Genomic DNA, 27,328 nt, shown 5'->3' on the forward strand with positions numbered 1-27,328 from the left:
TCCATCAGTCCTCAGTTTTTGTCAGCATTCAAGAGTTGGAGAGGGATTTTCAAGAGCAGATTCATAGAGCTTCCAATAGGAGTGCCACAGAAGGAAGTCAGTGAGCTTGAATTTGGGGTTTACGCCAAAGGGACCCATTGCAAAGAGTCCCATGCTGCCTCCCAGGGCATGTCAGCTTTAAAACCCAAGGAAGCAGCACTGGACTTCAGCATATTTCTCTGTGTTCTTCACCCAGGAGACCCTGTGTGGGGCTAAAGTGAAACCAGAATCCAGGATTGGCACTGGGGAAATTCATCATGACGTGGGATGGAGAAGAGGATCCTACAGTTTGGTTGCATCTATAGAAAATAAAATGATTACTGGGAATTCTGAAGCATTCACCTTAAGTTTATAAGTGTCTCTGCCATTCACCAACCAGAAGTCTTAATTAAAATGCTGTTAAAAGACGCAAATCAATTAACAGATACCTTACAAGATGGTTTATTCTATCTTACACACAGAAAATTGCTTATGAGTATCATGTTACCGCTTTAGGTTATCAGTTAACAAAGGCTGCTAATGAACTGCGTTGTTATCAAGTCAGATAAAAGACGCCCTGGGAATCCAGGCAAGTTATTATAACACAGTGCTTGGTTTTGAAATATTGCTCATCTTTCATCGCACACAAGGAAAGTAATCCAATCCAAGGAGAACCAGTCGACACACCTACTCAGATTTCTGTTGAATTGGGAAGACAAAGAGTATTCCATAGTGCAGCCCCAGAAACACAATGCTAAAATTAGGGGGAGAGAAATGCGAACAGGGCCTGTGTCACAGAACCTTAGGTTCATGTCCTCCATGCAAAAGCCATTCACGTTTGTAGTAATAACCACAAAATAATGCTATAAGCATAATAATAATCCCTTACACTTGTGTAGCTCCCTAAAAGGCACACCATCGGTTTTTTCGTTTAATCGTTTGTTGGTTCCATCATTCAAAGAGCTGCAGGACATCCCATGGTCATTGAGACCCCTTCTTCTTCATCAGCCTTTCATTTCTTTCTGTGGAAGATCAGTCTTTCGTTTATAAGGCTGTGGATGGCCCCATGGTCTTCATGTTTCAAGACCCCCGAATTTTTGCAGGGGACTCATGGCAACTGAGAAGCTGAGGCCAACAGTTCTAGAAAATGATGCTTCCCTGTTGGTAGATGGCAGTGCTAAGGAGGCTGTGTCTTGACTTTGGTCCCCATTTCTGTAAGCCATTTGTGATGGGCAGATTCCATCAATGTGGACACAACGTTATCATAGAAGCATGAACAGCTCCACCATGTTGAACCAGAGTAGGCAGTATAGATTTATCGGCTTCCGTCTTTCTTACTGCTGGATAAAGTGCTCATGCCTCACTTTATGCAGTCAGCTTCTTGTGTAAGAGAATTGACATTTTCCTTCAGGACAGAAACACTGTAGATCTGTTACTTGCCCTTGATATTGAGTTCCATATGAAGGTCCATCACTAGCTGTGGAAGCTCAAATCCAAGACATCTCTGAGATTGAAACTGGGAAGCTGTCCAGACCTCCCAACCTCTCCTGAAGAGGCCACTCATTTAGAGCTCAATCACTTGTGCATCTCTGGAAAAGAAGAGAAACATCTGGAAGACTTATTGACAAAGCGATTATGCTCTAACTAATCATGGCATGTGCTTAGGTAGCACACACAGTTAAGTAGGTATGAAAGAATTCATCAGCGTATCTTACCAAAACGGGACATTTCCTCATGCAACATAGAAAAGTACCTGAAGACCAGTGGCTTCTAGATAAAGGGAGAGTTTTTCAGATACAGCTCAACTGAAAGGCTGTCTTCTCTTGCCAAACCTCAAGCCACAAAACATCATGCATTTTGGTGGCAAAAAGGGAAGAAGCCATTCCCTAAGGCTAAGAGGCATATCTGCAAGAAAATGCCACTTCATGTGCTTGAAGAGAGAGCATGGATCTGGGAAGATGCTATAAGGAACAAGGTAGACAGACCTTTGCAAATGTAACTAGAAACTGATACCTTTAAGTCTGAACACGCGCCATTATAGTGAGACTTGTCCACACATAGCATATCTGCTCTACCTACATATCCATATGTATATAAAATTAGGAACACAGAAGAAAAGATGAGGTCACCAAAGCAGACCCCAGTATCATAGAGCTCAGGCTGAAAGTAGGGCACAGACCCTGCTGTGGCAACTTTCAGCTCAAGGTGTCACCGACACCTCCATGCACCGAGACTGAATTCACACCAACACTTCACTGTAGTTTCACATAACAGTTGTAATGACAACAGAATTACATTTATGTTTACATGGAATGCTGCATGCTTGTTTATGTCATTTGATTGTCCATGCTCATTCTCAATATCTTGCTCTCTAACATGGAAGAAGGGACAGCAGTAGCAGAAAGATAGAGCAGAGTGAAGCATCGATGGGATAAACCAAGTCAAAGGCCATAAAAAAGACAGTACCTACCTACCCCATGTGTGGAGGACCAAGGACACAGGTTGAGGTCAGGGTTACAGAGCTTGATGGCAGGCAACGTGGAAGACATACAAATTGGGACCAAGCAAGGATGGTGACAGAGAAATCTGACAGGATTCCAGGAGAGTCTAAAGGCTGTCAGATTTTCATGTTTTTCCTTTATAATATGGTGAGCTCAAAAAAACAGAGTTTAAATTGGATGGTCTAGAGGCCCACAGGCTCACAGAAGGTTCATCCATTTCTGTTCATCAACCCATGAACAAGTCCTGAGTTCAAAGGGCCCTTTCTGGTGTTGTTAGGAAGAGGATCCAAGGCAGTTGGATAAATGCAGCATTCGCCCTTGAGATACTGATGTCTACAGGAGACGGGAAAACCAGGGACGCAGCCTCCTCCTGTTCCGGGTCACCCTCAGCTGGGGAAGTGACACCTGTGAGGTACTCAATGGAGGAAGTTATTCTCCCACAGAGCAGCCATTCCTCTGCATACAGCCGTGTCACTAGCCCCTAGAGAGCCAGGCACAACCCACAAGAAAAGATAAAAACTGGGCAGAGCCTGGACTAGCAGGCGAATGAGGTTGCAGACCCGGGCTGGGTACCAAGAAAACGAGAAAGAGACATTTGGAGACTGTACGCGCCCTGTCTCCGCTATTACTAAACATAGGTGGTTTTAGCCAATGCAGTCAGAGAGGAGAACACAATCTGAGGCATTGGAACTGGGAAAGGAGATCTACAATTTGGAGATGACATAATATTATGAATATTAAATATTACAGAAAATAATATAACATTATGAAAACTCAAGGAGATCAAGAAGAAACACACACACACAGAGTAAAAGCTTTCAATAAGGCTGCCGCTATAACATTAACAAGCCAAAAAAAATCCATAAGCAATCAATGACTAAGTAGGAGACTATTTAGGAATAAACTTAACAAGAAATGTGGAAAACCCATAAGGTAAAAGCCAAAAGCTCTCTCAAGACACACAAACACAGGCTTGCAAATAAAGTCCCCTTTCCATGAAAGGCAGCTTAATGTCGTAAAGAAGTAGATCGTCTTCAGTTTAATACACGTAACTAATGCAACCTCAACAAAAATACCGAGGTGCCTGTTCTGTGGATAGACCCTGGAGATGGTTCTGAAGTTCATAGGGATAAACAAATATGCAAGAATGGCTAGCAAAGAATAGCAAGAACGTGCCCTGAATCAGAAGTGCAAGGGGAGCCCACCGGGTGGTGGAGCAAATCATGAAGCCTGCACAAGTAGGAGTGTGGTATGAGCACACGAATAATCACAGATATCACGGAAAATAACACAAAGTCCAGAAATAGTCCAGATAAGCAAGGATATTTATCATCCTTTTTTTAGATTCTCAATAGTTACTGCTTTGTCTTCCTGTATTCCTTTTACAAAACTATATTTAATTAAAATTATATATATACAATTTCTATAAAATTAAAACATATTTACATATGTACACACATATTTTTTCTAGTTGTTATAAGGTTTTGTGTTTTATTTAGATCTCTGATCCATTTGACATTTATTGTGGTGCGTAGTATGACATATGGATCCAATTTTATCTTTTTCCCAAGTGGCAATCTATTCAGCATCCTTACTGAAAATATACTTTCCCTTGTTTTATTTGCCACCTTTATGATGTTCTAAATGCCCTTGTTTAGGGATGCCTGGGTGGCTCAGTTGGTTAAGCGTCTGACTTCGGCTCAGGTCACGATCTCACCGTCCATGAGTTTGAGCCCCGTGTCAGGCTCTGTGCTGCCAGCTCAGAGCCTGGAGCTTGCCTCACATTCTGTGTCTCCCTCTCTCTCTCTGCCCCTCCCCTGCTCATGCTCTATGTGTGTGTGTCTGTCTCTCAAAAATGAATAAACATTTTTAAAACTTTTAAATAAAAATTTTAAAAAAGGAAAACAATACTCTGTGTATACAGAGGGCTGAATCTAAACAAAAAGAATTGCAAAGAAATCTTCAAGTTACTGCCAGTTTGTAGTTGTACACTGTTATGATTCTGGAAGTATTTTGTGTAATATTAGAGGGCAGATAAAGGGTAAAAACATTTAAATGGAACAGGGTTGTCACTTTGGAGGAGGCAAAACAGAAATAAGGAGCGAGGAAAGCTTAAGAAGAGCCTTCTGGTACAAGTTTGTGGTTCAAATATACATTTCCTGATTCTGTCTGTGAAGAGGGCCTGGAAGGAATGATGTTTCCAGAGCCCTGAGCACACACTGCATCTAGATCATGGCTTCTAAAAGCTATTCCACATCAAAAAAGAAAAAAGAAAAACAGGGGCTCTCAGGGGTACATGGGTGATTCCAGGTCTGAGCAGGGACAGGACACGGCGAGCCTGTGATGTTGTGATGTGTCAGCCTAGGCAATGCTCAAAAGCCACTAAGAAGTGACTGGTACTGGACACATTTGGGACAATTTGAGCATCACAAAGATCCATGATGGCAATGAATTATAATATATTGAAATCCACAGTAATGATACTCAACAAGTGAGAGAAAGAGAAAGGGGGGAAGGAAAAATTCTTTTTTTCTAGAAGAATACCAGCTATTAAGTGCAAAGAGGTTGCTAGCATTAGAAATTCCATATTCTTTAACTCCCAGGGTAATAACTGATTCAAACATGGATTGTGAACAAACGTAAAATCATTGGGCAAAGAATCATTGGAGGTCAGGATGTTCACATGGCCTCAGAGTACCCCCTTCAGATCATCAACTACTTACAAAGAGGAAAATTGGTCCCCCTGACACAGAGATCTAGCAATCGCTTCCTTAACCAAGCGATCAAACATAGCATTACCAACAGTGAGAGAGCCTGGTGTCATGATGCAATACAATAAAAGATGGCACAATATCACCTCCGTGGTATTCTTGACAAAATTCTCAATCTGCATCTACTCGGGAAGAAACAGTCAGACAAATCCAGAAGATAAGACATTATACAAAAGTACTCCCGTATGGACAAGGCAGAGCTGTCCAACACGAGAAGAGTCTATACAGAGACAAAATCAATACCATGTATCCTGGTTTGGAAGGCTTGAGCTATAAAACATATTCTGAAATAGACAGATTTGAACAGGGCAGTATAATAGGTGAGATTACTGAATTTTCTCCGTCATTCTCAGATGTGGTCATCATATTGTGATTATGCAGGAGACGCCTGGTTATGTATTTAGGGGTGAAATATGTCTACTAATTTAGGAGTGATATTGCTACTAATTTTTAAGTGGATCAAAAAAAATGTAGGTATACAGAGTCAAACAAATGGGGGAAATGTCGACTGGTGAATCTAGGTGAAGGATGTGCATGTTTTTATTACACTGTTCTTTCAACTTCTTGGTGGATTTGAAGAGTTTTCCAAAAGAAGGAAGGTGAGAGCACATGGATGGTACATGAGGTGGGGGCAGGTGGGTCCAGGTAATACGAATGGCGACCAATCCCACAAGCTCAAGCCTCATCCAGGCTGAAACCCAAAAGCAATGGGGGAAACAGATGCTTCAGCCAAACAGATAGCTTGATGACACAAAAGCTTTGGATTCTTTTCTTTTCATCGTGTGTACTAAGGTCGTTAGTTAATGGCTTGATTGGCTTTTCAAGGGAAAAATCTGATAAAGAAGAGAAAGTTAACTATCCTGCTTCTAAAATCCTGTTTTCTCAGCTCTGCCCAGGCAAATGTCCCACAGCGTCATTTTAAATCTTGCTGAAGTACCACTATATGGACTATTTTAGGGGGAAAAAGAAACCAGCCCCCGCTGATTCCTGGTTTCCCACCCATCCCGGCACAAGCAGTTGTGACTAGCAATCCCCTCCAGCCCTGCACCGGGGCTGCCTCCGGAGAGCCACTGTCTCTCTCTCTTTCAGAGCGAGCGATCACTCTTACAACTCACCTTTTGGAGAAATTGACGTGTGACCTGCAAAACAGGAGAATTGGATGTTCATTAACTCATTCCTACGTGACAAAAAGCACATGCAAAGTTTTGCTGCAGGAGAATGGCTTGCCTGCCCTTAGATTTTTCTTTCCGGTCTCACTTCTTCCTGACTCAGCCTGACTCCATCTAGTGTCAGTTTTGGAAACTTAAGTTGTGCCTCCCTTCTCTTCAAAAAGCCCTGTTTGCAGAGGAGCTCTGGTCTGCTGCTACATGCCAAGAACACTTCCCTGCACATGGTGCGGGCATATATCTCCCACCCAGCCACCCACCTCTCCCCTGCCCTTCATGTCTTCCTTCCTTCGTCCACCCACCCGCTTTCCCCTGCTTCCTTCAAGTTCCCTTTCCTGGACTTCACTTGTTCCATGTTTATTTTTGAATGACTATTCCAGCCACCTAGTCAGGATTATGGAAGTTGCCTCCTATAGTTGTGATGCTTCAAAATAATTCAGAACTTCCAAACACGCACACAAAACCGCGATGTTCTTCTGACAGGATCATACATGGGGACATAAAGCCACAGTGACTATTGCTTCAACAACAATGCTTTTAACGTGGTTTGTTTGACTGCACACAGCAGCATCTTCACATGTGTGTACACACACACACACGTGTGTGTGTCAGTCACTCGCTACGAGTCATCAGAGCTTCTCCACCCCCTCACCCCGCAGTACACACGCACACATGTGTGCATGCACCAGGATTGTAATTAGGATTTGTGAAATCTTCCATTTTTGTGAATTCCATGATTAAGACATCCCTGAAACAGGGTCTGCAGAGACTTCTAGGAGGCACAGGAGTTTCGAAGGCACAGTACCCTAACTCAAAGTGCCCCTCCATGCATGTGGGTGGTCTGGATACTCAAGGCGGCATGCCCAATCCCATGGGTGGGGGGAAGATCACTATGACCACTCCGTCACGACATGGGGCGAGAGCTGGCCACAGCAGTCTGTACCCACGTGTCCAGGGTGCGTCAGCCACCCAGCAGAGGTCCCCAGAGGCCATGCTGGGGAAAGACTCTTCACCATCACAGACATAGCCCATCTACCCCAAACTGACTCCCACCTTGTGCTCCCCATCACAGAGACCAGCTGGAACCCCAAAGGCGATGCAGGTTCTACGCCTGGGGTTCATCTATTCATTTCCGGGTCCCCTCTCCCCCTACCATCAGGAGCTAATCTTTCTCATCCCACTAGACTCAGTCCATGGCCTCCCATGCCTCCATCTTCCCAGAGCCCTGTTTGAGGCCCTGATGAAGGTCAGTCTGCCTTGACTCTACAGCGGGAGAGCCTGAGTCAGCACCCCGCCGGGAGCAGTGTGACTGCTGCCTGTGGCTGAGCCAGGACAAGGACGTCCTCCTGACAAGGGTCACAGCTGCACCCTCAGCAGAGCCCAGCACTGTGCCGATTCCCCGAGGGCTGAATGAAGACAGAGCTGCCCCTGCGACAAGGCCCCCTAGGGTGGGGAAAGACAGGGCAGTGAGAGCCAGCCAACTTGGAATTCCACCTTTCCTGCACGAGCCGTCTCAGGGATTTGGGGGCACTTGGGAGCTGTCTAACATGTGTTCTTTTATAAAGAGGAATGTGACACCTTTAGCCAGTGTGGGTCTGGGTGTGTATGAACACATGTGTGTGAGATGAGACACATGGCAATGGTCTCGCAGCCCATAAACGCCCCCCAGTACTTCCACACATTTTCCAAAGCTCCCTGGGACTGGTCCCCTGCCCCTCCTCTGCGTGAGACCCCCAGATGCAGGGGAGGTGACGTTGCCAGCAAGAGGAGAACTGTGTGGTCCCCCTGGGGCTTGGAGACCACTGCTCTATGGCCCCACTGGCCCCAGGGTGAACCCCACTAAACACAAGGTCCGGTGTTCCCAGAACTGTGCAGGTTCACGCTCATTGTCCCGACAGTTATTAGCAGGGTGTCTTCTCCACCTTTACAAAGTCCTGATTCGGATGAGAAGGTAATGGTCACCCTACTCACACTCCACTCTCTCAGGGGAGCCCCTTGCAGGGTGGCCAAATGGAGGCGGAGGTGATGGGACAGAGAGAAAGACAGTGAGAGTCAGAGGAGGAGGGGGCAATGCTTGGAGGAAGGGGTGATGAAACACGCCGTAGGGTCCAGAAACCAGAACACCTGGGGAGGAGATCCTCCGGAAAGTGACCTTCTTGAGAAAATCCATTTGCAGCTCACCACCCCCCACCCAGGCGTGGCCCTGATGACAGTGTGCCTGGCGTCTGTCTCCTTCACACGCAAATTCCTTCCATACTCATGACACAGCGCCTACTGAGTCCGAGGTCCCAGGGAGGAAGTAGAGGTGAGCCCATGCTCTGGGTCCCCTCTAAAACCTACCACCCCACTCAGCCCAGACCTCTGTCTGCATGCCAGCCTTCACTGAGCACCTCCTCTACTTGGAAGTCTCCAGAAGCCTCAGATTCACCGTGTCTAAAAAAGGAGTCGCCATCTCAGCCTGACAGCCCACAGCCCAAATGTGTTCTATCACCCACTTTCCAAGGGCAGCACCAGGCTGGGACCTTCTGACCCCCACAAACTCTGCACCATCTGGGTTCCTTCCTCTTGGTGGCTGCATCCTGGCTCAGCCCCTAGGCCCTGGGTCCTCCTCCTCAGTATCACCCGATCCTTGCTCCAGCAGGGCTTGCGGCAGGTCTGAGCCCTCTGGGGGCGTCCCTGCAGCTCTCCCTGTCTGCGGTGCGGCCCCCACTCCATGCTGCTACAGCATAAAAGATATTCCATCCCCCTCCTGCTTAGAATCCATCAGTGATTGACGAGAAGTTTCAGGATGGGGTCAGACCCCTTCACTTAGCATACAAGACCCTGAGTAGAGACTACCGATCTCTTCAGCGTCTTCTCTGCAGAGCTTCATGTGAAGCATTCACTCCTGCCACACGGCATGCTGGTTCCCTGGATGCGCATGCGGACACACGTCAGGGTGCCTTCTGCCTGAGTGCACTTCTCCTTCTCCCCCCGGTGAACTTCTCATCCTTCCATATGCAACCACACTCCTGCTCGCATCCCTAGATATCTTGCTTCCCAGCTGGGCCAGGCACCCGTGTGCATCACCAGGCACAGGCCTGGCTGTGTCACAGCACTGCCCTGACCCCAACACTGCAACGAGCACCCATGATGGGCCTGTGTCCCCTGCAGACTGAAAGGGAGCCTGTCTTCTAATCTTCAGCACCTAGCCCAGAGCCTAATGCCCATTCACTCATTCATTCAACACATATTAAGTGCCCACTCTGTTACAGGCACTGTGCTAAGTACTGGGGCTATAGAGATGGAAAAAAAAAAGAAAAAAAAGACCCCACTCTAAGGACCTTATATTTCAGGGGGGAAAACCATCAAAAGCANTACATATATAAGTGCCCACTCTGTTACAGGCACTGTGCTAAGTGCTGGGGCTGTAGAGATGGAAAAAAAAAAAAAAAAAGACCCCACTCTAAGGACCTTATATTTCAGGGGGGAAAACCATCAAAAGCAATATATCACATGATGTCAATGAATGGAAAATAATATGAAGAAAAATAAAGCTAGGGAAGGGGAAAATAATGATCAGGGGGAGGGGGCTCTATTTCAAACAGGCCATCTAAAATGAAATGGTGGCACTGAAGCAGAGATATGAAGGAAGTATAAGGCAAAGCTTGCAGCTATCTGGGAGAAAAGTCTTCCACATGACAGAAAACAACATATGCAAAGGTCCTGAGGCAGGATTGTCCTCGGAACACATAGTCTTTATGCAGAAAAGCAGTGTGGCTCATTGCTAGAGGGGAAGTCAGTTAACCTGGAGTAGGTCACATAGGCTCCCCCAGTGGGTTGGGGCAAGGGCTAGGGACCTCTCTCTGAGTGTTGGGGGGATGCACTGAGGGCATGCAGAGGCCAGCCCAAAACTCCTTTGGCTACCCTGTGCCCCTTCCTACTCATGACTCTTATCCACTGAACCAAAGAAAGGAAGAGGAGGCATGGGTGCATTCTGGTCTCCTAGGAAGCATTTTGGAGCAGAAAGAAGGACTAAGTTGACAGGTAAGGAAGCACAATGGATAAAACAGAAGGGAAAATGATACCCTCACTTACCACAGTAGCGACCTTACCTTGGGACTCTCTTCTTCACTGTGATGGTATCTAAACAGAGAAAGCAAAGTATGAGGAAGGAGACACTGGGATCTGTGGTGCAGCTCAGTCAGCGCCAGGCAAGTGGGAGCGAGTCAGAGCCAACCTGAAGCAGGCAGCTCTGAAAGGCTCCCTGGGTTGGGGGCACTGGGGAGGGGGGTGGTCTTGGGCTGAGTGCTCCTCATCCTTCCCCTTTGGCTCTGTTGCAGTTTGTCTATCCAGGTGCCATCTAGAGCCACCTTAGCCGGGCACATAAGTAGAACTGAGCCTTCCCTAGAGCCGCCCCCCCATCCTACCCTCTTTCTACCCCCATGATCCCCTTCACTTGCAGCTTCTAGACTCTCTTGCCCTAAAGGGATCCAGCAGGGCCCCCATTCTGTGAAGAAGAGGCTATTTCCTCTCCCCACCTATTCCTAAGGATACAAAAGCAATAGTAAGCAAACTCCTATGACCAAGTAAACCCCGCGTGCAGTTGGGCATGCTGGCATCTCAGAAAGCCCCCAAAGGCCGTGTCTCCTCTCCCTGGCCCAGACTTCCCCTTCTGCGTATCTTCGCAGATAGTAATTACACTTTGCAGAGACACAGTGAGGCTCCTTTCTCCTCATCCTCAGGAAAACCTCCTGGAAAACTGCATCATCATCTCATGAGGCAGACCGGGAATGATTTTTGCAAGTCCCGACTTGGGAGAAGAGGGATGCGAATCAATGTTGTATTTTGCGGTTAAAACTCACAAACTGCCTGCTCAGTGTCTGTGGGTTTCACGTCCCCGCAGATGCTATGGGACACCGAGAACCATGCCAGAGTCCCTGTGAGCCCAGCTCTGTTTGGATCAAGAGGACCCAGCACAGCTCTGAGCAAGACCAGTTTATGACAAAAAAGCAACTCGGCCCATATCATCTGAGCTCACGGCACCACCCAGCCTCATCCCCTCCTGCGGTCGATTTTATCTGCTCACATTTTTGGATATGAGAACAGACGTTTCTATCTGAAGCCAACTCCGCTCCCTTCCCTACCTTTCTCCAAGAAATCTGTTTCTTAGGAATGGAAAAGTACAGAGAGAGAGAGAAGGATGGGAGAGAGATGGACAGAGACGCAGAGAGCTCACTGCATTTCTTTTCTACCCAGTTTTTCAGTCTATCTCCAACCAAGCTTCCGAGCTCCCCGGTGCGTCAGGCTGCCCTGACCATCCTGGGCTGGCCCGGGTGAAGGTCACTGCCCCCTTACCATTAAAGCCCAGGTTTGAGCTTCTCAGGTCCGAGGAGTCATTATCAAACAAGTGCTTCTTGATCATGCAGATCTTCAGGGCCAGGAAGCAGGCCGATATGGCAAGGCCCACAGCCGTCCCAATGATGGCATACTTGATATCTGCAGGGCAGGGAGGAATTGAACAATGGCATCAACCAGTCACCAGCCTGCAAAAGTCTTATACAGCTCCTGTCACATTCCAGGTGAAGTCCAAAGTCATGTGGGGGACCCTACAATTCCACTTTCCAATCCGCTGAAGCTCAGGGGCACATTCGCTCCCTGCTCCTCGCCCACACCCTACCCCTCCTCCTAGAAGTCCATCCTGTTCTCTTCAGCTGTGGGAATCATTCCCCTGAGGCTGATGGCTCACTTCTCTGGCCTCCCACTTTCCTTCCTGACTCACCTTTTCATTAATTCATTTCTCGCATACGTGTTAATTGCCTGCTCTGTGGTGAGCAGGAAGGCAAAGGAAGAGAAAAGATCTGACTCCATCTTGAGGGGTCTGCGGTCAAGGGATGGGCTGGGGTGAGAGCCGGGAGCCTTCCCAGAGGAGGTGGTCTGCAGACTATACAATGCCTGCTGAGGCGAGCCCCTGAGGTGGAGAGGAGTTGGGACCAGCCATGCAGATAGAGGTGGGGCATGGAAGTATGGCAGAATGCAGGGCCCTGTGGGCCCTGGAGCCGCCCAACTTACAGAGAGCAGACAAGGACAGCTCTGGTGACTCATGTCCCTTTGAGGACAGGCTTTCCAGCAGGTAAAGCTGTGTTAGCTCCTCGGGCAGGTCTGGAGGTGAGTGCTGCCCCTGTTCTGGGATGACTGGCAGAAAACCAGCCACACACACCCCTGCAGGCCCCCACCTCGAGCACCCCCCTCCTGCCCCCTCAGCCCTGCATACAGAGGAAGTGGGGCAGCCACCTACCAATTTCGGCCCCAGCAGACTTCCCTGTTGCTAACACTTGAGCTCCTCCAAAATCTGTAAAGAAAGAAAACCCAGACTCTGGTTAGAACAAAACTGGTGGCTGCAATCAGGCCAGGGACAGAGGGCCAAGGCCCTGCCCCCCGCCACACCCTCCCCCACACCTGGGAAGGCCCTGTACGGGTGCCCCTCCTGCTTGGCCTCCAGCCTCGGAACACAGAGGCGGGCTGCTGGCTGCCACAGGGTGTCCTGGAGCCTGGCAGTGATGTTAGAGCCATACTCCGAACCCACACGGGAAGCGGGGTTCCCTCGAGTGCCCTCGGGGTTCCGCAGCTCTCTAACATGGTCTCCAAGACCCAAACTCTGACCCTTGCCTGCTGCTTTAGCTTCTGTCACTCCCACAAACTGGCCCACCCCAGCCAGACTGCACTGCCGTCCAGTCCCCCACCCTGGCCCGGGGCTCTGCTGCCCCTGGGCCATCACCTCTGCCTGGCCACATCTTCTCTTCTCGCCTCTCCTCCCTCCCCTCACCTTGATTCTGTGTTACTTCCTCCCGAGCCCCCACGCTGGGCTCAACTGCCCCACTGCATGCTCCCCACCCCCCCTCCTACCTTTCCACCCTCTCTCCGTGAAGCCATCATACCCGACCACACCACTTAGCTAACAATGTTACAGAGAACTGCTGTGTGCCAGGCACCCTGCATCCTAAGAGCCTCACAGCTATTAATCCATTGACTGTATCTTCTGGCCAGTCTCCCCACTGTGCTCTCCATGCCCTGTGGAGGGCTCTACCCTCAGTATTTGACACAGCGTCTGGGACGGAGGAGGTGTTAACAGATGTTCCTCAAATGGGTGAATAAGGGTGATAGAGCAGGGGTGCCTCCCTCTTCAGGCCAGGGCCTGACACCTTCCATCAGGAGACGTGGCTCCCAGGCCCAGAAGAACTAAAGCAGAGCGGTAGGTCTTGCAAGGGAAGGCACACATTAATTGGCCACTTACTTTGAGGCGATACTGGGTGCGGCACTTGCATTAATACATTTAACACTTGCAGCAACAACTGTGTGAGATAGGCTCTGTTATCATCTCCCTTTGATGAATGAGGAGCCAGAGGCATTGAAGACTTGATAATGGGCCCCAAGGCCAAGAGAAGTGGAACGTGGCAGGGCCAGGGTCTGAGCCACACCACTTGTACTGGAGAGCCCCGGCCGCCCTGCAAGTTCGAATCCCGGGGAACTAAAAGAAGGACCCCACAACCATTAAGGCCAAAGGCTGGAGGGGCTTGGGCTGGGGTGGGGGGTGGTGATGAGACCCAAGCCTGGTTCTAGGTACAAGCGTCCAGGCAGAAGCCGGAAGTGCCACGACCCTCACTGGGAGGGGCCAGGTCTTCCCCAGCTTAGCTCCAAGACAAGTCCACCTCCCACCCCCCGCCTCTGGGAGGCTGAACGATGGCCAAGGCACTAGCTCAGTAAAGACATTCCCCAGAAGGGCCACATATGCCGACGACGTTCAGTGCTTCCTGGGGTGATGTGTTGGGTGGACATCTTGCTCTGCATGTGTTTGGAGGGGAAAGGATCACCGTAATGGAGGTTAGGAATTTTCTGGTGGCCTCACTTGGTAGATGGATAAAGCTGGGAGGTTATGAAGCCAAAGTACCCAGCCTTGCTCTAATCACAGATCCTTTTGGAAATTCAATGACTTCTTTCTTCTGAAACACACACCCTTACCTGAGGCCCATCCATGCACACACACATCACAGACACCCCCACATACAGTATGACCTTGGTCTCTGTTTCTTTACGTTTCTTACATTAATCCTGCTGCTCCGGCTAGGTTGAAAACTAGTCCAGCAATGGGTCTCAGTCTTATGTGTTGCACCTAACAGATGGGCTGTTATGAGGGGCTGGGCTAGGAGCTGACTTCCAGATTGATGTCCAAACCTCAGGGCTGCATATGCTGCGTGCTCACCCCGGCTCCTTTCCTGACATCGGTCTGGCCCCTCTCCGCCATTACTGGGCACGGGGCAGAGTAAGGCAGGGCATCAGCAGGTGGGGCCAAGCCCACAAAGGGGTAGTCTCTCCCCTACCCCTTTCACACACGAACGCCTTTCCTGGGTCCTCCCCCTGGTGACCGTCCCTCTCCATGTAGACCATGCAGCATAAAAACGTTATATGAGCCCGAAATGAAACTTGAATAGAGAAGGGAGAAAGAACACAGAGTGAGATGGAAAAAGGAAACCAGGGAGAAAGAAATACAAAGAGGCATGGTTGCACAGGGACACACGGAGCCTGTGCGTCAGGAGCTCAGACCCCTGGCAGCAGGGCTGAGAAGGAAAGAGGAGAAAGAACATTTAGGGTCACAAAAGGCCAGGTCCTGCCCTGGCTCTCTGGACTTCAGACTCTCCTGCCATGTCCGAGGTCAGGGACTGAGTGAATGCCTTCCGTGGGGCCACTGCTTTTCCAGCTGCAGGCACAGGAACCCGGGCGGTGGACACATCCGGTTCCAGTCGTTCCTGCTAGCCAGCCAGATGGCCGCTCGGGGGCAGCCTTTCCCCTCCTCGGGGAGGGAACTCCCTCCATGCAGCCTTCCCCCTGCGCTCCGCGACTCTGCCCTGCGCTCTAACAAGCCCCTGGGTGAGGATCTGTCATTCGCACGCTAGCCCAGCTAACCCGACCCCCGCCTCCTGCCAGCGTCTTGAGCTAGAGGAGTCCCTCCTGGGCCATAGACCCCCTGCGAGCCCCCAGTGCTAATTTCCCGTGGTTCTGCAAAGTAGCTGGAGGATGGATGGGCCGAGCGCAGCCACAATGCGCCCCTGCACTGAGAACTGTGAGAGCCCTAGGAGGAAGCTGCAGGGCACATTCTCTGCCGGAATTCTCTGGGTTCTCTTGCAAGCGGGAGGAGGAAGCTTAGCATCCAGAGGAATGCTTAGCTCCAGCCCAGGGGAGAGTCCAAGGGGGCGGAGCAGGGGCTGGCCTTCCCAAGGCCAGGCTCCCTGGGGCCACGCAGTTCGCTGGGCGGTAGTGGGCGCAGTACTGGCCACATCTGAACTGACTGCCCGCACTCCCGGGACTGCCCACACTGAACCAGGGGCAGGGAGCAGGGACAGAGGTCCAGAGCCCGGCCCTTGCTGCCACCCAGCACAGGGAGCAGGGGGCTGCCTCCGGATGAGTCTGCACCCTCACAGCCTCCCTGTGTGCGCAGGCGCTCTCGCCAAGCCACACACCTGAGGCTATACTTGCCCAGGTCCCGGCTTCCCAGGCCTGCACATCCAGAGGATATTCGTCCCTGCCAAAATAGCCCGCCTCCAGCCCTCTTCTCTGCACCTCCTCCCACCTCGGTCATGCAGAGCACAGCCTGCTTCTGCAAGTGGTTTTCAAAGGAGAAGGAAATGGTCCTGAGGCCTTGAGGCTCCCTGGGTCCCTTCCCCTGATTAATTAGCATATTCCATCTTTCTGTCTGCAGTGATTGATTGGCTGAGAGGTGGGGCAGGTGATCCAATTCAGCCAATAAGGGAAATATGGAGGACATGGAGGGAAATACGGAGAAACAGGAGTACCTTCTGGAATTGGTAACTGTGGGGCTGTGAGGGAGGCCCACTGGGGTTGGAGAGAATCTGCTGGGATTGAAGCCCCCACAGAAGAGGGTCAAGCTGAGACCAAGTCTTAAAGACAGGCTTTGAGCGCCTGAATCCAACCATATCTGAAATACCTCCTCTTGACTTTTCAGTCACCTTAGTAAGGAAACACTTTCTTTATCTTAATCTAATCCAAGCTAAGTAACTGTCACCTACCATGAGCAGAGTCCTGATGACAGGGGTGGCAGGTCCTTCATAGAGCATCATTGGAAATCAGGTTGGCAAGGCAGGAGGGAGGGGAGCAGAGGAGGCTGGCTGTGAACAAGCTGCTCACAACACAGCCTCTAAGAAACCCAGCCAGGATCAGCAAGCAGAGCTACCATTGCACCTCTGTGCCTTGGCACATGCTGCTTTCTTTGATGTGATGCCTTCATTGATCCCATGGAAACCTCTTACTTATCCTTCAAGGCTTACCACAGGGCCACCTGGGTGGTTCAGTCTGTTGAACGTCCAACTTTGGCTCACGTCACGATCTCACAGTTTGTGGGTTCAAGCCCCGCATCAGGCTTTACACTGACAGTGTGGAGCCTGCTTGGGATTCTCTCTCCCTCTCTCTCTCTCTCAAATAAGTAAACACTGAAAAAATAAAGACTTAGCATAAAGCCACCTCTTCAGGAAGTCCCCCTTCCATTTGTTCAGGATCACCTCTGCCATCTTGTCACACCTCTGTCCCTACTCCACTCACACTACCCAGCAAGTTGTTCTATGGCACAAAGGACCCCCTTCAGGATAAGTAGTTTTCCTCCAGGACCAGGATGATATCTGAGATTCCTTGGAATTCAGATTCTCTTCCTGTGAGATGCAGAGAGAAGATGGAAGGAGAGAACCCTGAGCTGACTGGGAAACGACCCCAAAACTACTGACCATGAAACCAGAAGTGGCTTCAAGTGGTAAGACTGAGTATCTAGTACTGAGTAATAACGAGGGCTTGGAGGGAAGTAAAGTTCAGCCAAGGAGAGACAAGTGACCTTTGATCCTGTAACTCTGAGACCAGAAACACTCATGCAACACACAGGAAACGTACAGCTCACACGTGGAACACACGTGGAACACATGTGGCTGCCTTTGCTGCGGATGCCTCTGTCTTTCCTGCCCGAGGTCCCAGGTCAAGTAAAGTGCAGCCAGGATCCCGCTGGGAGAAAGGATCAGAACGGGAATTGGACGCACAGATGGAAAGTGAACAGTCCAGATATTTTTCACACAGTTTGATCCTGGGCCTCCCTTTTCTCACCTGAAAATGGGAACGTAAGACCCGAATGTGTAGAAAAGACTCAATGAGACAGCTTCTTTCTTCCTGCCCATTTGTCCTGAGCCGCCCTGAAATGCAAGCTGACCTTGGGGGCCCCAGCAGAACACGAGGTGTGCTTCTCTCATTGAGCTGGTTTGGTGCTTGTGGATGGGTGCACTTTTCCGAAAGACCAGGCCAATGGTCCTGGCCTTTTCCCTCCTCCAGGGGGCTGTTTGATGCTATGATTTAAGCACACAAGGTCCGAATGTGGGACGGAGGCTTCTGTGCTCTCCGAAACGGACACCGGAGGAGCCCTGGGTTGGCCTGGGTATGGATCGCTCCAGCTACAGGCGGCTGCTCGGTGTGTGCTGGGGTCTAGAGCCTTCCCCTGGCACAGCTCTGATTCACAGAAACCTTAGGCTCCCAGTTCACAAGCCCGGGAACCACCTGGAGCTGCTCTTCCTCGATACCTTTTTCTGATCTTGCTGAACTGACTGCAGCTACGAGTTCCAGAATTCGGCCGCTCCTCTCCCAGGGCGGAGGCGCTCCCTTCCCATGAAAGCTCCCAGACCAGGGGCAGAGCCCGCACCTGCCAGAGCCTGCAGGTTCCAGAGATAGAAAGCGAAAGGGCAAAGACAGCTCCAAGGGGGCCTCCGACCATGGCCAGAGGGCACAGGGGTCAGACCAGCAGCTCGGCAAACCCAGCTCAGCACCACGACTTGCAGCTGTGCTTCCTGGTGCCCAAAGATGCACACTGAGCCAGGAATTCCTCGCACGGGGTGCCCATAACACATGGAAACATGCAGCTGCAGCCATCCAGCCAGACCAAGGGGGATGGGCCCACCCCAGCCCAGGGGGGTTAAGCATTCTTTAAATTAAGAACAAAAAGACAAGTAGGACCTAGTGAAGACAGGGGGTGGGGGTGGGAACGGCTGTGTGGTGGAGCCACACAGGGAAGGGGTCCAGGCATAAGAAAAGGCACCAGCAAAGGCCAGGAGACTGGAGGGAGAGCCAAGGTTTGGGAATGGAGAAGGCAGCTCAGCAAGTCAGAGCGGCAAGGGCACACGGGTAAACCGAGGCTCTCAGGGTCTACCCTCATCCAGAGGATGAAGAAGTGACAGGACAAGGCCACCATGAGCAGGAACTAGAGTCAGGACCAACAGGAAGAAGGAGGGGCTGACCCCAGGCTCTAGAACACAAGGGAAAATGCCTCCAGCTTCCAGAAATAGCATCCTAATTAAGAGGAAAATAATGCTGGTGGGTGACCAGACAGTATCAAAACTTGTGCCCACTTTGTTTTTCCTGAGCAATCTTTGCTAATTAATTCTTAAAGATTCACACACGGGGATTAAAACACTCAGCTAGAAAAGCCAAACTGATCAATACCTTTCCAGGCTAATGGAGGGACTGGAGGCCGGGAGCCGGCTTCGGCCCAAAGCAGAACCAAGGGCAAGGGCACTCCAGGAATGAGAAGCACTCCCAAAGGAGCAGAGCCTCCCAGAGTGTCCCAAGTCCACGCTGGCCAGCAGGTGGTGACATCGAATGCTGTCACACCTAGCAGGGCTGCTGCTGAAATTCTGAGAAAGCCCGAGGTGCTGGAAGCCAGGGGGAGGCCGCCCGGGTGGGGTGGGGGGTGGTGTCCGGGAGGGGCAGCCAGAGCGCCCACTGTGGGAACGCCTGGCTAACCCTACACACACTGCTTGAGGGGGCTGGTCCACCTCTCAGTGTCTCTGTGGGGGCATGACAGCTTCATATGACTGAACGCACGGTGGATGGAAAGGAATGACACTTGGAACCACGACATCAGAGTCTCCATTCTGCCACTGCTCAGCCAGTGACCTTGGGCCAGACGTGACATGACGCCCAGCTCGGTGGCCGCTCTGCAACGACTGACCACAGGAAGCCTGCCGAGCCACACACAGGGTGTTGCAAGGACCCCCTGAAGGCGTGTGGGCACAGACCGAGGTGCAGGAACAAGCCCTCCTGTACAGGCCCCCAGCCACCCGCTTGAGACGGGGTTCTCGGCTTTCCTAGAGGCTGTGGGAGATGGGGGTGCATGGACAGAGAGTACCAGGAAGCAGCTCTGGGCAGAAACTCGGGTCAGAAAGGAGACTGTCCTCCCCATCAACCTTATCAGAAGCAGCAGAGCCGAGCAGAGGGCTNGGCTTCAGACCAGAGAAGGACTGTTTGCAAGAGTGCCTTTGCAGAGAGCACGGGGAAGGCTGGAAACAGTGCAGAATAACTAATTAATGATGGTAAAGTATTGTGGAAGGGGAAAACACTGCATAACCGCTAAGTGGTGGGGTTATTATTATTCATGCAATATTCATACTGGCTCTTCAGCCTCTGAGAAGCTCCGCTCCGCAGTCTTCAGGGACCGTGGAGGGAAGCATGTGCCCAGGGGGCGGGGCTGTGAGACGACAGCTGGCCTGGCCCACGGGGAAAGGGCCATGACGCTGGACACTGCAACAACACCCAGCCCACCTGAGAGCCCCAGGGGCTTGGCAATACCACACCACCTGCCTCCATCCACCAGGAGAGAGGTTCTCTGAGCCCTACTGTGTGGCAGGGTCTGTGTCAGGCATTTATCTTTTAAGGAAGCGCCTTAAAATTTGCAGGGCCAAGAGCATGCCACATGTCTAAATATTCAAAGGTTCGAGATCAAGACATACATGGCCCAACCCACTTGCCCTTCAGGGTCCTGCTGTCCACTCCCTGTGGGTTAGCTTTCCGAGGGGAAAACTCTTTTCTGCTGAGGGCCTGAAGGCTGTCAGGTCTTCTGGGCAGAACAGGAAGACGTGGGGCCTGGCCTGGGCCTCCTGGAATGCCAGGACCCTGCGGGACTCAGGACAGGGCCTGGCGCAGTCAGCCTTCCCAGCAGCCTCCTCCCCAACACCTTGATTTCCTCCCTGCNGGGCATTTATCTTTTAAGGAAGCGCCTTAAAATTTGCAGGGCCAAGGGCATGCCACATAGCATGTGTTCGAGATCTCAAAGGTTCGAGATCAAGACATACGTGGCCCAACCCACTTGCCCTTCAGGGTCCTGCTGTCCACTCCCTGTGGGTTAGCTTTCCGAGGGGAAAACTCTTTTCTGCTGAGGGCCTGAAGGCTGTCAGGTCTTCTGGGCAGAACAGGAAGACGTGGGGCCTGGCCTGGGCCTCCTGGAATGCCAGGACCCTGCGGGACTCAGGACAGGGCCTGGCGCAGTCAGCCTTCCCAGCAGCCTCCTCCCCAACACCTTGATTTCCTCCCTGCACTTCTGGCCAGCGCTGAGGCGTGCCTCCCAAACCAGCTTGCCAAGCAGAGGAAGGAAGTGAGATTTTCTGGGTATCTGCCAAGGAATGCCTGTTGGTCTCTGAAATGGAAGCAGCCCCTCCCTTGCCTTCTAGTTTCCAGGCCCCCACAAGGCTAGGTTTCCTCTCTGGACACACCACCCTCACTTTGGGCTGCCTGGTGCACACACACGTCCCCTTCCCATATGAGTGCGTGCTGACCCAGTTCTCAAACTTTGAAAGCACTTTATAAGACCAAAAAGGAAAAAAAAAAAAAGTCTTCGTATCTGGATATGTGTGTGATACGGGGGCCCTTTACAGCCAGAGTAGGGACGGGGGCCTCTCTTCCGGGGTCCATGGCCCTCATTTCTCCAGGAAGCCCCAGCAGATGAGGGCCCATCTCAGGGTCACATGCCTGAATAGGAGAGTTCTCGGGTGTGAGTCTGGGTCAGCCTGGTTCCAGGACAGGGACTCACACCAGCACACAGACTGGACAGTTTCTCAAGGTGTCATGTGTGGCCCAATGAGTGGGGCTCATGTGCAGCATGGGAGGTCCTCTATTCTCTGAGTGTCCCCTGAGGCCTTCCCCGGGTCAGCCCCCACCCACTGTGTTCTGTGGAGCTCCTCAAGGCCCAGCCACAGGCTACAACAGACACCAAACCTCAGGCCACATGCCGCCTCCGGTGGGAAAGTGGGTATGAGGTGTGTAATGTGGCCTCCAAGCCGACCCTGTGGGTGTGGCCCCAGACAATCCAGCCTGTCTTCTGTCTCCCAGGAGGGCTGCCCACAGCTGGCCCACTCGCCACACTGCAGCCGGCAGGCTCTTCCTCCAAGGCTGCAGCACAGGCCCTGCGGGATAAGGCTCGCCTTCCTCCCCCTGGCTCACCAAGCCCTCCCCCCACTAGCTTGTGCTCACTGCTCAGCCTCACCCCGAATTCCCCCCCAGGCCAGGCCACCCTCCCGCTCCTGCCCCAGCAGGGGCTGCCCTCTCTTCTTAGCGCTCCATCCTTCCTGTCCCAACCAGATGTGTGCCCGCACCCCATTCCTGCTGCCAGGTCCTGCAGACTGGCTCCTGGAAGCTGGAGGTCCGCTTCATGCATGAATAAACTCACCAACAAGTGCAGCTACTGGGCATGCGCTGGGAGGTGGCCAGGAGAGACACGGGATCCTTGCCCCGAAAGAAGTGACAGTACAGGGAGGAATGAGATCCCCAACAGGCACATATGAAGACAGATATGCCACTAAGATTGTGAGGAGCTCTGTGAGAGAGCATCTCCAGGACTCTGGGGAGCAGCGGCAAGAATCCCACCCAGAGCAGATGACTCGTGACGAGGCTTCAAGATGGGTCATGACATTGACAGACACCCCACCAGGTGGGGTGCGCTATGGGGCTGAGGAGGGACATACTAAATGCTTGGGCCTGTCCTGGTGGCAGGGGGAGGCTGTTAAAGGATTTTAAGCCAGAAAGGCACATACATGATTAACTCTCACTCAGTAAGACTCCTCCTCCAGGAAGCCCTCCCAACACCCTAGTATGGATCAGAGGCTCCTCTGTTTTCCTCCATGTTTCCTTTATCTCAGCACTCAATACACCACATTAGAACTGTCCTTAGTACAGACTGTCAGTTCCTTCAGATAGGGGCCTGACGTTGTATAGCAGCAGAGCCTGGTACAAATCAATATTTGCTTAATGAAAGAGAAAGCCCCTGTGTCCATGTGTCCCAGGATGGCAGGGTGGCCCAGGAGCCCAGCTCCACACCTTGCACCTCTTCCCCTAGACAGCAGCTCCTTGACAACATGGCCCAAAGGTTTGCCTCGGTTTCTGAGGGTGTCCAGCCAGATTCCAGGCAGAAATTCCCCAGCCACTCATCCGTTTTGTTCAGACGAGCAGGAGAGAGCAAGCCAGTTCATCTTACTGAGAACCATTAGCCCCTTATTTAATGGAATCAAATTTAATAAAAGGAGCAATTCAAGCAATTCTGGAGGATAAATGAGGGTCTGGATGTGACAGAGATGCTTACGGTGACTTTAAAGAGGAAGCACAAGTGGTTTAATTTGGAAGTGCGTGAAAAAGTCTGCTGATATGTGTGCCAGCCAGGCCAACCCCCTACAGGGTGCAAGGACCATGGGGAGTTCCCGGAAGGCACTTTGCTGAGGTCACCCCAACCGCCCTTACCCTGTGGGGCACATTCTCCCCTCAGGATCCCTCAGGTCAGTGCCGCGTGTTTGGGAGATGTCAAGTAGCCCAGACCCTTCCCCAAAGAGCTTCTCCAAATCACCCATCTGCCAGGCTCTTAAAAACTCATTTCAGGCCACCATCTCTGGAAAGCTAGAAAAGGCTTACTTTTCCCATTTCCTCTCACTAAGTATAGCTTAAAACATAGAGGTTATATGAAAACAAACAAACAGAAGAAGATCCTAAAAGGTGTAGAGAAGAAGGCAAACTGGCTGAGGACTTCGGGAGCCCTACTGGACACCGCATGTGGCCTGAGGTCACAGTGTGGCTGTCACAGCTCATAAAAATATGAGTCAATAAAATGGACTTTCACTCTCCTCTAAGATTTCTAGATTATGCGTGACAGTTCAGGCTACAGAATAACACGTCTATTGTAGTTCTCCGTCTCTGTAGAGGAAACATTGAAGAGAGGAAAGGGACAGAGACACAATTTCCTCTTTTCACTTGAACTGTGAAAATGTTGACAACAGTAGATGGTGAAATGTCTTGTATACATAATGTAATACCTACAGCAACCACTCAAAAGGCTATGAAAAGCAATATGTTCAAAACCACTATAGTCAAATCAAATAGAATTCTAAAAGATGTCCCAGTAACACACAGGAAGGTAGGGAGAAGAGAAATGAAACACAGAGAACAAGGAGAAATCAAAATATAAAGTGACAGCCTGAAAGCTCTGACATAACATAATGTAAATTGCAAATGTATACCAATTAAAAACATATTTATAAAGTCTAAATAAAAAATGATTGAGCCATATGCTGTCTACAAGAAACTCACCCCAAAAATGATGTAGACAGGCTGAAAGTAAAAGGATGGAAGAAGAAACGCCATGCAGGCATTAACAAAAAGAAAAGAGGTGTCAGTTCTATTAATATCAGATACATTTCAGAACCAAGGAAAGTATTAGGGCCAGAGATATTACACGACATTTTATTACACTACATAATGATAAAAGAGTTGATCCACCAGTAGACATAGTAATCCTAAATATCTATAATCAAACAACAGAGCTACAGAATATGTGAAGCAAAAACTTATAACACTGAAAGGAAAAATAGACTGATGCACAATTAGAGTTAAAGGCTTTGATCAGAGTGCCTGGTGGCTTAGTCGGTTGGGTGTCCAACTTCGGCTCAGGTCATGATCTCGCAGTTTGTGAGTTCCAGCCCTGCATCCGGCTCTATGCTAACAGCCCAGAACCTGGAGCCTGCTTCAGAATCTGTGTCTCCCTCTCTCTCTGCCCCTCCCCAGTTCACACTCTGTCTCTGTCTCTGTCTCTGTCTCTGTCTGTCTCTCTCTCTCTCAAAAATAAACATTAGAAAGAAAGAAAGAAAGAAAGAAAGAAAGAAAGAAAGAAAGAAAGAAAGAAAGAAAGAAAGAAAGAAAGAAAGAAAGAAAGAAAGAAAGGCTTTGGCGACCCTCTCTCAACAAGTAATAGAACAAGTAGACAAAAATCAATGATGATATGAAAAGAATTCAACGACACTATCAAGCAACAGGACCCTACATCAGCAGAATATGTTTTCTCTTCAAGCCCTGATGTAAGATATACCAAGATATCTAGACTATATTCTGCATCAAACCTCAACAAAATTAGAATAATTTAAATCAGACAAAGTGTGATCAGAATGGACTCAACTAGAAACTGACAGTAGAAAGATAACAGGAAATTTTTCAAACGCTTGGACACTAACAATACTTCTAAGTAATTCCCGGGTCAAAAAGGAAGTCTCAAGGGAAATCAAAATGTTTATTAACTAAATGAAAATGAAGACACACACATCAGAGTTTGTGCGGCACAGCTAACGCAGGGCTGGGAGGGCAATTTATACCACAAATGCTTTCATAAGAATAAAGGAAAAGTCTTCAAACAATAATCTAATATCCCACTTGAAGAAACCAGAAGAATATCAAGTAAAACTAGAAGAAGCAGAAGGAAGTAAATGATAAAGACAAGAGCAGAAGTCAATGAGTCTGAAAACAGAAAAGTAATAGATAAAATCAATGAAACAAAAAAACAACTCACCCAGTTCTTTGAAAAGATAGATCAAACTGACAAACCTCTAGCAAGACTGACAAAGAAAAAAGGAGAGATGACACTAATTACCAACATCAGAAGTGAAACAAGGATATCACTGCAAACCTTGTAGATGTCAGGGGGATAATAAGGAAATACTATGAACAAATCTACACATAAACACTGGGTGACCTAGATAAAATGGACTAATTAATTCCCCAAAAAGTACAAACTGTCATAACTCCCCCAGTATGAAACAGATACTTCGAGTAGCCCTGTAACTATTAAGGAAATTGATGATAATCGACAAACCCCAAAAGAGAAATCTGCAGGCCCATACATTTCGGGGAGAATGCTAACAAATGTTTAAAGAAAAATTTTTATCATTTATACACAAATCTCATCCAGGAAATAGAAGAGGAGGGTACACTTCCTCATTCATTTTATGAAACAACATTACCTAGACATTAAAACCAGAGAAAAAATGGTGCCAAAAAAAAAAAAAAAACCCGCAGACCAGTATCCCTCATGAATATAGATTCAAAAACACTTTCCAAAATGTTATCAAGTAGAATTCAGCAAAATGAAAGAATTATATACATTATGACCGAATGGGGTCTATTCAGGGATGCAAGGCTAGTTGGATATTCAAAAATCCTCTGATGTAATCCACCGTATTAACAAACTCAAGAATAAAATCACACGATCATATCAAGCAATGTGGGAAATGTATTTGACAGAGTTCTACAGCCACTGATGAAAAAATATTTGGAAAACTAGGAAAAGAAGGACACTGCTTCAACTTAATTAAGAATCTACCAAAAAACTTGACTGCTAGCATCATACTTAATAGTGAGAAACACAATGCTCCCATTTCAGATCTCATGGTTAGTGAGTTCGAGCCCGTCAGGCTTCTCAGTGTCAGCATGGACCCTGCTTGGGATTCTCTCTCTCTCTGTGCCCCTCCCCAGTTCTCTCTTTCTCTCTCTCTCTCTCTCTCTCTCTCAAAATGAACAAATAAACACTTAAAAAATTCCACAACAGTAATGAGAGAAATAAAGAATCTTAATAAATGGAAATACAAACCGAGTTCATAGAAAACACAACATAATGAAAATGTCCAATCTCCCCAAATGGATCTATACATTTAATATAAGTCCTATCAAACTCCTGGCAAGATTCTTTTCTCGAAATAGATAAGATTATTCTAAAATTTACATGGAAAGGTAAAGGAAATAGAATTGCTAAAAATGTTTTTTTTTTAAAGTAAGAGTAAAGTAGGAGGGATCACTCTACCATCCTGAAATGCATATACCTACAGAAATCAAAGCTGTGTGATATTGGCAGCAGAACAGACACACACATCAGTGGAAAAGAAACTACGACCCAGAAACAGTCCATAGAAGTATGATCAACTGATTTCTGACAAGGGAGCAAAATCACTTCAATAGAGAAAGAATTGTTTTTCCTACCGATGTTTCTGGAGCAACTGGTTATCTACAGGTAGCAATAATAACACCAATTAAACATCCTGAGCCAAACTCACAAATAACTCCAAATGGTCCATAGATTTAAATATACAATATAAAACTATATAACTTTATGAAAGGTGAAGTAGAAATGTTGTGACTCATGTCAAGGGTTTTTTTTAATTTCTTTTTAAAATTTTTTTACTGTGTTATTTATTTTTGTGAGAGAGAGACAGCATGAGCAGGGGAGGAGGGTCAGAGAGAGAGGGAGACACAGAATCCAAGACAGGCTCCAGGCTCTGAGCTAGCTGCCAGCACAGAGCCCCATGCAGGGCTCGAACACACGAACGGCGAGATCATGACCTGAGCCAAAGTTGGATGCTTAACCGACTGAGTCACCCAGGCACCCCTAATTTCTTTTTTTTAACATTTATTCATTTCTGAGAGACAGAGGGTGAGCAGAGAGAGAGACAGACAGACAGAATCCAAAGCACGCTCCATGCTCCAAGCCGTCAGCACAGAGCCCGATGTGGGGCTTGAACCCACGAACTGTGAGATCATGACCTGAGCTGAAGTTGGACGCCCAACCGACTGAGCCACCCAGGTGTCCCTATCAAGGTATTTTTAAAGGGAACCAGGAGGCCATGAAGGAGACAGACCGTATGCACATCCTCACCTGAATTTTTGAACTGGACCAAGCTACAAATATTGCGAGGACTCGGGCTGAACATCTACACTTGCT

At 49.3% G+C, this 27,328-nt stretch overlaps 1 protein-coding gene across 2 annotated transcripts; it reads right to left on the reverse strand.

Annotated features, from left to right (window-relative positions):
* On the reverse strand, positions 1–27,328 carry TMEM273 (transmembrane protein 273). 2 transcript variants are annotated; one of them, XM_077746483.1, is made up of 6 exons: positions 27,263–27,328; positions 12,734–12,787; positions 11,794–11,934; positions 10,551–10,581; positions 6,406–6,429; positions 1–1,607 (listed from the first exon to the last, which is right to left on the reverse strand). In XM_077746483.1, the coding sequence occupies exons 1-6, from the start codon at positions 27,315–27,317 to the stop codon at positions 1,583–1,585; spliced, it is 330 nt and encodes a 109-aa protein (XP_077602609.1). In that variant the 5' UTR covers positions 27,318–27,328; the 3' UTR covers positions 1–1,582. The 2 variants fall into 2 exon arrangements, with proteins under 2 accessions (XP_077602609.1, XP_077602610.1); XM_077746484.1 differs by lacking the exon at positions 6,406–6,429.

The sequence above is a fragment of the Crocuta crocuta genome, unplaced genomic scaffold, assembly GCF_008692635.1.
Source record: "Crocuta crocuta isolate KB4526 unplaced genomic scaffold, BGI_CrCroc_1.0 scaffold28, whole genome shotgun sequence".
Lineage (NCBI taxonomy): Eukaryota > Metazoa > Chordata > Mammalia > Carnivora > Hyaenidae > Crocuta > Crocuta crocuta.

Coding starts and splice junctions, on each gene's coding strand:
- TMEM273 (XM_077746483.1), bottom strand. CDS start 27,317: ATGTTCAGCCCGAGTCCTCGCAATATTTGTAGCTTGGTCCAGTTCAAA. Junction 11,935..12,733: donor GTCTGCTGGGGCCGAAATTG/GTAGGTGGCTGC, acceptor CCTGCCCTGCAG/ATATCAAGTATGCCATCATT. Junction 6,430..10,550: donor GTGAAGAAGAGAGTCCCAAG/GTAAGGTCGCTA, acceptor CCTGTTTTGCAG/GTCACACGTCAATTTCTCCA.